Source organism: Musa acuminata, chromosome BXJ2-10 (genome assembly GCF_036884655.1).
Source record: "Musa acuminata AAA Group cultivar baxijiao chromosome BXJ2-10, Cavendish_Baxijiao_AAA, whole genome shotgun sequence".
Classification (NCBI taxonomy): domain Eukaryota; kingdom Viridiplantae; phylum Streptophyta; class Magnoliopsida; order Zingiberales; family Musaceae; genus Musa; species Musa acuminata.
The window spans coordinates 32,460,448-32,471,164 of record NC_088347.1 but is presented as its reverse complement, the minus strand read 5'-3'; the positions used below and the strand labels follow the sequence as shown (position 1 = coordinate 32,471,164).

The window sequence follows — 10,717 nt, the reverse complement described above, 5'->3', positions numbered from 1 at the left end:
CTTAACCAAGAGCTACTAAGAAATGTTCACATGGGAGTCTAACATAGCTTAGGTTAGGTAGTGATGTAGATGGGTGAATCGAACACACTACCAACAACAATAGATGATAGCTTAGTAGACAGAAAGTATATTATGATCTCTTTTAAGAAGTTCATTGACTCTTTAGAGTGATCTTAAGAGGAAGAGAATGATATATAAATATATATATTGTTGTGAACGATATAGCAGCTAAAGATCTGATTGCTAAAGAGAGAGAATAAAAAATAGGATGGCTAAACGATTGCGTATACAATCTACAATCGAGATGAGACAAGAAGCAAATCCCAGAACACGCGCCCACATGGGGACACCTACTTAAAGGCAGCAACAAGACAACAATGGGGAAGAAGAAGAAGAAGAAGAAGAAGACGCAGTTGCGTGCAATACAAACATTGAAGGCTTTCCACAGCACCACGGCAGAGGTTTTTTGTATCTGAAAAATGAACGGCTCGGATCATAACCTTTTTCACGATGGTATGGTCTCATCTTCCCTCAGTGCCATACATTACTCTTACGAGAAGGATAGCAGAGGCAACATTGAAGAAGAGGACATCAACATCATTATTACATGGGTGATGCAAATAAATAAAGACATCCATCCATCCATCCATCCATCTGTAGCTCGTTATGTACCTTTCAGGGATGACTTGTGCAACATTGGATCGTTCCCCTTAATGTTGCTGGTTATGAACCTTTCCGGGGTGACTTGTGTAACAGTTGCAGCCAGCCATCACATTGTGCAATCATAGCTGTAGCAATAAATTAGCAGTCAAAAAGTAAAACTATGCAAAGTAGCAAAGAAATTAACAATCTTTTAGTGTAGAGAGGCCTCTCTCATACCTGCTGAAGCTGCTGCTAATGTCATTGCTCATTGCCTTCTTCGGTAAAGGCATCCTCGTACACACCTTGCCTGGTCGCCATTAAGCTCAAGTATCCCCGTTTTCTCGCCACAGACTTAGCTGACAATATGACATGATATGTTGCATGTCTATTTTATGCTATGGACACCATGAATTAAGTGCAAGATCTGGCTTCCAGCATTACAATTTACAAGCATGATACCAAGGAATTTATCACATGAAGTATTATTTAATTGTGGTACAGAGATTTGAAGATTATTAATTGTCATGTAGTATACATGAAAAATTAGGTCTCTTGAAATAATAACACAAGGATATTCCAGAGCAGTTGGGTCTTAACAGCTCCCGAGTCGGCGAATGCAATGGTAATCCGATACGATTAGTATGATCAATCTACGCAAATTCAAGAAACCTGCATGAGTTGGGAAGAGAAAGCACACGACAATAAGTTAGTTACTGATAAAAACAAATAAGTTATTAGTTTGACAGCTTGAACTACAGAAAAAACACACAAAGAAAAAGGAAAAACGATCGGTGCTTTTAATCTCCAACAAACCATCTTGAAGGTCACTGAATAACATGAGAATGATCCATGGCAAGATGAATTAAAGAAACCAAGCAACTGCCAGCAACATTGTCCAAAAGAGAATAGCAGCAGTATAACATCAACATTATATTACCTCCTGGCAAGAATCCCAAAAACTGATTGTACAAGCGGCAAGGGATGATGCTGAGACAATGTGGAACTCATAGATCGATGCAGTAAGATACCAAAATGTGAGCTTCGATCAACTCTTCACATACACAAGATAACATGATACCATAGACTGTCACTCAACTACTATAGAGATGAAAGTCATTGTTATAGTGAGTAGAATTGGGTTGTCAAGCAATGAGGATCGGATAAGGCACACAGCATACAGAACCAAATTTGTTAGGATAGACAATAAAAGATCTCATTGGGTCCAACAATATCAATGTCTAAACTCAATAGTTTTCTACTCTTAGTTACACATTCAATAGCATCTCCACCCACCCACTTGCAAGATCACATGAGCAAAAAAGAGAAAAAGTTGCAATTTGTTTGCAGCCTCAGTGAAGACAGCATAAGCACTATTATAAAATTACATCATATAGGTGCACATTTAAAGAATGATCTACTGATTCATATGATTGATCACTTCTCTGACTAGGTAAAACTGCTGAGCATGTCCTTTCTTTTATCTATCATCCAGAGTTATATTAATATATTGAAAAGAATTAAATAGAAACTGTTGTAAGAAAGATAGCACCGTCAGAGAGCAAACACAATTATGAATGAAAATTGTGGGATATCGAACTGGAATGTCACATCAAAGAAATAAAAAAAGACCAAGCACCAAAACTACAATATGATATGCAATCATATCTTTCAATGTTGCCATCTTCGTGTTTGACTTTCACTAGATGGTAGGCATAGACATTTATTTGCACGCTGCATGGCAGAGAACCTACAACTTTGTGCATCTTGATCATACCCTTCAAGACCATATAACTTTGTTAACTTTATTTCCTTCACACTTTCTACTAAACTCAACTGATTCCTTGAGGTTCTTACCTCACCTAGAGGAAAATAAAAGATTTTCACTATACCTATGGCTCACAGGAATCTGAAGAAATAAACTACTTCTCTTTTCCGTTGCTTTATTTACTACACCGCAGAAGCAGCCCAAAACAGCCTTTTAGAGAACTCTGATATTAACAGAATATATGATGTTCTAAATGCCAAGAAAGAGAATACATATTTACAATCCGTACCTAGGTGTTTTGAAAAACATTAAGAAGAGATCGGTTCCTTGCGAATCACTATGTATCCAAAAAGTATCCATCTCTCACATGCGTGCATGGTTCTCTTTGCAAAATTCATTATTGGTGAAGGCAGAACTAAAGGAATTGACAGAAGTATACCTCAAGATAGAATACCTCAAGATAGAATAACAAGACCAAGGTATATGGATGCACAAAGAAATGTAAATGATATCAGACCCCTACAAACAAAAATATGAAAAAAAAAAAAAAGTCATCCTAATGAAACAAAGAGAATATGCACCACAAGTAGATTAAAAATACCCTCTCATGATAAGCTCGTCTATCAACAATAAATCTCACCAAACAACCCCCCATGCCACACCGTTAAAAGGGCAAGGACAAAGCAAGCAATTAGCCTTTTCAAAAATATTAACTTTTGCCTTACAAAAAATAACAAAGAAAAAACAAAACAATTGATATAGTCTAATATGTACAACACTGACAAACAGACCTTTAGTCAACATTGTAGCTGAACCACTACAACAAACAAAAGTGTAGTTCATAGACCTTCCTTGTCTTTGTCAGCATGATGCTATAAAGGAACCAATTTCATAGACCTTGTATATATCTACTTGTCTATGTCGATTCGATGAACAAAGCAAGCAACACACTGGTAGCATTTTCGTAGAATTAAACTCCAGCCTACAATAAAAAGGTATTATAGCATGCAGCAGGAAAATTGTCATGGAAAGGCAACTCACTCAAAATTTAAGCATCAAGTGCAAAGATTGCCACCTTTGGGTAAAATTGCGACCGCATACTGCTTACAGAAATTTCCGGCAAAGTTCATGAGCAGTGTGGAAATTAAAGATTGAAGAGTGAGCTACAAGCATCAGCTATCCCTTGAGACATTTCCATGAGTTGCCCCCCTAAAAGAAAAGACTGGAGCAGATCTTTCAACACCTGTAATAATGAGTTTTTCACATTCATTTGCAAGATGCAGTAATTGCATAAAATTATTGAAATATGACATTACATGAGCCAGAAAACTGAGTAAGGTGGCAGATTATTCCACCCATACAATTCTCCAATTTGCACTCATATCAAATATCCTAATTTCTGTACTAACACAAATGCACCTTTCCAATACCTTGGCAAATACTTTAAGAGAAGGTGGAATAGGAAATATTATAAAAGTTTGTGATGACTATTAATCAATTACTAAAGTACTTGAGAATCTAGGCACTTAAGTTCCCCACCTAAGCAGCCATGCAGAAGCGGTCGCATGATCGACTGCTCTCCATGTTGGTATAGCAAATACCTTGTAGAAGAACTGGATAAAGAACAAAAGGATGCCTCTCAAAACTTATTAACAAATGCACATGATCAAATTCATACATATCTCTAAAGGTTGGGTTCACCAAGAAACATAATTATAAAGGCGAATTGGATCTGATGAAATATGATGAGTAAGTCCTATAAGAAGATTCAGTAATGAAAAAATATTAACATTAGTGTCATCATGATAAATCGAACAGGTGGAAAAAGTCTCCAGCTCCCTACTCTTTCAAAACCTATTTCAACAAATTTGGTATGTGATTGACACTAAGATAAAATGTCATGTTTGATGATAGATTAGTGGCAGACACATGAAGGTGGACATGATATTACCAAAATCGCTGATGGTAGTGAGTGAAAACAAACATGAAAGAAGACATGATTACTGAATACAGATGAATCTATGCACTTAACAAGAACTGCTATATCAGTGAAACTTAAGCAGCTGGAAAAGAATACTTACCATGTGCATTAAAGCAGCAAGTTTAGACCCATCTTCGGACAATCCAATGCGACAAAACTCAACAATTTTACTGGTGAATTCTCAAAATGAAGCTTGCTGATCGACACAGGAATTAGTAGGACTAGATAGAATGCTTTGCATTTGTCAAAGGCTGACATTTTACTTTGTAATTTAAATTCCTTGATATAAATATCTTACCGACAACCTTTCTAATGTTTCAGAGCAGTCTTTCTTCTGTATTCATCCATCTGCCCAAAAGCCTTCACAATCATGTTATCGTCGCAATACTGCGCATAAGGTTGGCCCTTCGGAACGACTACGCCTCATCCTTCTTCCTCGACAAAGTTTACATGATGCCCTAACAGAGATAGGGCCGGAAATCCATCGGCTCCTCCTTGACATAGCTAATTGCACAGTTTTCTCTTCATAACCTCCTTCCTCCTGGGCTTCTTGCACAGCCCAATTGCTTCCTCAACCCTCTTTAAGATGCCGTCGAGCTCTCCCTCCTCGTCCAAACGTTCGCTTCCCGGTCCCCGTGTCGTGTCTTTTAACTCTGAAAGTGGGACTTCGGTAGGGGGAGCTCCTTCTCGCCGCATCGAGGGCGATGAGCCGGCCGACGATGTCGATAGCCTCGACGAGCCTCCCAGCCTTGATATTGAGCTCCACGAGGGCGGGCGTGGAGGGAACGGAATTGGTTGGGGTGAGAGGCCAGGCGCTCCTCGAGAATGCGCTGGGGGGTGGCCTCGAAGGATTCGTCGGATTGGGCGGCGGCGGAGGCGATGAAAGTGGACTTGATGAGACCGCGAAGGCGGAGAGGGGGTTCGGGTCAGGAGGAGGAGGAGGAGGAGAAGGAGAAGGACTTAATAAGGAGACGATAAGAGAGTAGGGGTCTGGAGGAGAGAGGGAGGCGGAGCGGGTGGCGATGGGTGGTGCGGCGGAAGACAGAGTGGAGGCAGAAGAAGGCGGGAGAAGACCAAAAGCCTGACAAAGAATAAAGACGATTCTTAAAAGGAACATACTCATCTTACGCACACACTACACGCGGTGACGTGAGGGCACGTTCAGCGTTGGATACCAGAAACAAGGATTTGAAATGATACGCGAGATATATTACGCGTCTTAGTAAATTCTCATAAAAACATAAATATTTCAAATAAATCCAAATTATTAAGAGAAAAATCCAAGTTATAATTTTTTTTTTAATTTTTATAAAAATGACAAGGAAAAAACAAGTTTTTTATTTGAGTATGCAATTAAAATAATTACCTTTTTATGACAAAATAATATTCATAAAGTGTTCTACCAATAATAAAATGTATTTTTCATCTCCAACCTAATAAAAAAAATGAAGGATATAATAAATAAATGAGGGTTTGTTTAAGATTTAAAATAATTTTTTTTTAGTTTTGATACCATCACATAATTTTATCTCTTTTGTTGCACCTATAAGTTGCATTTTTTTATCTCGAATCTAATTCAATTCAACCTTCAGGTTTATTATATGTTAGACATCGAGAAGATTAAAATCTTAATCATATAAAAAATTTATGTCACGAGATAAATGGTCATCTCATACTTAAATTAGTATAAATTTAGATAACTTAGATAATATAAAATAATATAACTTTGAGTAACATTTGTGAGTTAATAACTCAAGAAACGATTATTATACGAAATAATCAACTATCAATAATAAATAGTGAAGTTGTAGTGCGAGATCGAGTGTCCCTCCGTGCCTACATCGAGTCATCGTTGCAGTATGATAGTGGTGTAGTTATCATGTTAGGCTGGCAAGAGATACAACATGTCATTTTCAACATGTGACACCCACCCCATATCTGTTCTAATTTTATTGGCTGAGAATTATGTCATACATATTAGATTTGGTGAAATAAAAATGTATAGTCCACGGAAATTGGAATGATAAACATAAAAAAATTACATATTTTTCATCAATAGATGTTGTAATGTATGGGTTTATCCATTTAATTAAACACAAATTGGTTAAAGCATGAACTAAAAAATGTGGTAATTGTGCTGCTTAATCAAGAGCATAAAAACCATCACTGCAATATTAGCCATCCGATTAGCTTTGAATTTACTTCCATATTCATCAAAATTACATGGAAATTTATATTAACAAACATTGACAATGTAGCTAATCATTAAGCTTTACGTGCAACCCTCGAATGGATAAATCATAACATATAGAGATGGTATTGATCTATGGGTAATTTATCTTTGGACTTGTTTTGTGGGGTAGATAGAAAAGGCATGGAATTAGATTCCATCTTTAAATCTTCTCCTACCACTGTTGATTTATGCTCCTTTCCCATCCCACATTCAATTGTGGTTGCCTCATCAATCATCCCACATAAAGAAGCTTATCTCTAAATTATTCTGATACAGAAGATAAACCAAGAAAATGACATAATTAATGGTAAACAAGAAAAAAATGTAAAGAAAATTTTTATCTCCTTACCATTTAGATTTCTAATTCAAAATATTTCCATTTATATTTCTATTTCAAAATATAGCCACATAAATCTCTCATCAAAACATGGCATATATATATATATATATATAATTATAATTATAATTATAATTAAGAATACTCCTCCCATTATATACATAAAAAAAACTCAAGTTAATGATTTTAACGAATGATTAATATTGACCAACTTAATTTAAGATGGGTATAATATTCTCCTAATATCACAACAATGATATTTATTATTTAGATAATTAAAATGACAATGATGTAGTTTTCATTTAGTAGAGTTTGCAATGATGTATGAATAAATAAAAATAAAAATATAAATATATATACTTTGGCCAAAAAAAAAATCAAAACAACTGAATTAAGGATGTTAAAGCTAAAATTCATTCAGAAAACAAAAAGTATTGACGAATTTAAATTAAAAAAAATAAAAATCTAAAGTCCTCTTAATATTATAACTATCATAATAAATATTTAGTAAATAAGTATTTTAATTAATAATTAAAGGAAAATGAAGATTAACCAACTAATTTAGATGGATAAATACAATATATATATAATTTTGGCCCCAAAAATAAAACTAAATTTATGGATGATTACAACAAATTAAATCATTGCCATTAGCACCCTCACACAACAGAAAAAGATATTCCCACGGCATTAAACCCGTTCAAATTGCCTTTTCCTATCCCATCTCTTCCTCGTCTCCTCTCCTCTCATCTCATCTATAAGTAGCAACACCCTTCACCACCTTTTCCTGTCCCCTCTCTCTCTCTCTCTCTCTCGGTGTCTTCTCTGCTCTATTGCTTTCCTTCCCTCACATCAACGATCGGTCTTTTTTGTGGGGCGATATGGATATCGACTTGACGCCGAAGCTGTCGAAGAAATCGTACGGCGGGGATGGGGGCGCGTACTACGCGTGGTGCAGCGACGATCTCCCGATGCTCCGCGCGGCCGGCATCGGCGCCGGGAAGCTCGCGCTGGAGAAGAGTGGCTTGGCCCTCCCCTTCTACTCCGACTCCTCCAAGGTCGCCTACGTCCTCCAAGGTATACCATAGAAAGATTCGATTTTTATTTCTTTTTGGCCTCCTTGATGCTTGGTAGTTCATGTGCTTTTTGGTGGTGATCCGGGTTTTGGGTTCAGGGTTACGATCTGTTTGCTACGACGTCAGATTTCTGCGAAAAATGGCTTTTTTTTTTAAGACTTCTATATATGGAATTTGTGTGACCGGATCCCGAAATTTTTGCCCTGATTTATCTTTAGACGTTCGTTTTATAGGAACAGTTGGTGTGGCGCGTTGTGGCGAACGATTTATGTTGGCAATCGTTTGAGATTTGGATCCTATTTGTGTATATCCTCGTGCTGAAATTAATCTCTGCACACTGAGAATTACTCGTACTTTGAACTTTAAAGAAATAGATTTAAAAATTTTCGACATGGTAACCTCCGCTGGTTGAGATGCAATTAGATTTTATGGATGATTTAAGGGTCTCCTTGAATGAGAAGATCGAATCTTCTTTTTGTTTTGATTGGTTCGGTACAATCTATTTTATTTATCTTGTCCTTGACACAATCCAAATTCCATATTTGGCTTTTCAATAATGGGGATGAACACATTCTAAGCATCTACATGAAAAGTTTGATCTTTGTATTGGTTTGATTGGGTTATACTGTACTTTGCGATTTTGTTGACTTTGTTTTACTACTATTTTTCACTCAGTGAAAATTTTGATGTATTGACATCAATCTACATATCTAGTGCCACAGATATTCTGTATTACAAACCCAAATGCAAACAGGCATGGCTATAACAGTCATTGATCCCTTTTTTATGTTCATCTACTGATAATGGATAAAAGTCTAGATTCTTTTGCGATAAGAAGGGTCAGAATTGTAGCCATGCCTGTTTGCATTTGGGTTTGTTTCAATTGTAACCAAAATATATATCTTTGCAAATGCTACGGAGTATGATTGTATGTTTAACTGTAAAGCTGTATGGACTCGAAGACAATGTAGGTTACATACGAAATTGTTCTGTTCTAAGACAATATTTTCACAATTCTTAGTGCAATAATTTTGTTGTGTGGAATGAATTGTATTATGATAGTAGCATTCTTGATGTTGCCATTGAAATTTTAGTAGTCCAGTCAGCTATAAACATTCAGGGAGTCTGTTTCTGTCACTAATTCCTCATCAAGTTCTCGATAAGAATCTACGATCAGTTATGCATCAGAATAAGTAGGGCCACTATGATCCTTCATCACATTTTGCTTTTTGTTCATAGGTGGTGGAACTTGTGGAATTGTGCTCCCAGAGGCCACAAAAGAGAAGGTAATTGCAATCAAGAAGGGTGATGCTATTGCCCTTCCCTTTGGAGTAGTGACCTGGTGGTTCAACCCCGGTGACACCGAGCTCGTGGTACTCTTCTTAGGAGACACTTCAAAGGGCCACAAGGCCGGTCAATTCACCAACTTCCCAATCACTGGTGGCAATGGAATCTTCACTGGTTTTACCACCGAGTTCGTTGGCCGTGCCTGGGACCTCACTGAAGATGAGGCAAAGAAACTTGTCCACAGCCAAACCATTGTTGGCATTGTCAAGGTGAAGGACGGGCAAGCCATGCCTGAGCCTTCGGCCAAAGACAGGGAGGGCATGGTTCTCAACTGCTTGGAGGCACCTCTGGATGTCGACATAAAAAATGGGGGCTGTGTTGTGGTGCTGAACACCAAAAATCTTCCCCTGGTAGGAGAGGTTGGGCTTGGTGCTGATCTTGTGAGGTTGAATGGCCATGCCATGTGCTCCCCTGGATTCTCCTGCGACTCTGCATACCAGGTGACCTATGTGGTTAGAGGGAGTGGTCGTGTGCAGGTTGTTGGTGTCGACGGCAAGCGCGTCCTGGAGACAACTGTGAAAGGTGGTTGTCTGTTCATCGTGCCAAGGTTCTTCGTCGTGTCAAAGATTGCTGATGCTGATGGACTGGAATGGTTCTCCATCATCACCACTCCAAAGTAAGTTGGAGCTCCACCTTCGACACTTTCTGCAAACAAATAGGAGCTCCAGTGTGGAATTAGGCTTGTTTTTGATGATGCATGTTTTGTTTGTGGAATTTTGCAGCCCGGTATTCACTCATCTGGCCGGAAAGACATCTGTGTGGAAGGCAATATCGTCGGAAGTGCTGCAGGCTGCATTCAATACCACCCCTGAGATGGAGAAGCTGTTCAGATCCAAGAGGACCTCTGATGAAATCTTCTTCCCTCCTCCTAAGTAAGCCAGAACTCGGCTGCCGTAGTCACCTTTAAATAAGTTCGGTCCAACACCATGTCAAGTTTGTGCTAATCTTTGTTTCTAATAATGGCGACATGTTCTTTGAATGCTCAAGGCATGCTCTAAAACCTCATCAGTGTAATTAGATACTGTTTTTAGCAGTCTTTTTCTGTCTCTTTCAACTTGGATGGCTTGTTCCTTTTCCACCCTAATAATGGTAGGAAATTTTGCAAGATTAGCTTCCTTGGTTCTTGATTCGGTAACATGACTCTAATTAGGTAATGCTATCCAGGTTGCCCAAGAAACATTTATGATCGAGGAGAGTAAGAAGAATAAATTGAAATCACAGGATGACAAAGTAAAAAGTCTAACAGCTTATTAAAATAAACTGGGAGAATAGTTTTATTCTCCTTATATGTATATTGTGGTTAAACATATTTATTACTCCTATAGCCGTCCATCAA

The 10,717-nt window shown here is 37.7% G+C and overlaps 1 protein-coding gene across 1 annotated transcript; it reads left to right on the top strand.

The window, feature by feature from the left end:
• The first annotated feature begins 7,746 nt into the window (after nucleotides 1-7,746).
• LOC135625231 (12S seed storage globulin 1-like) lies at nucleotides 7,747-10,435 on the top strand. The gene is made up of 3 exons (XM_065129699.1): nucleotides 7,747-8,035; nucleotides 9,274-9,997; nucleotides 10,104-10,435. Exons 1-3 carry the CDS (start codon nucleotides 7,840-7,842, stop codon nucleotides 10,255-10,257), a joined length of 1,074 nt encoding a protein of 357 aa, XP_064985771.1. The 5' UTR covers nucleotides 7,747-7,839; the 3' UTR covers nucleotides 10,258-10,435.
• The last annotated feature ends 282 nt before the right edge of the window (nucleotides 10,436-10,717 follow it).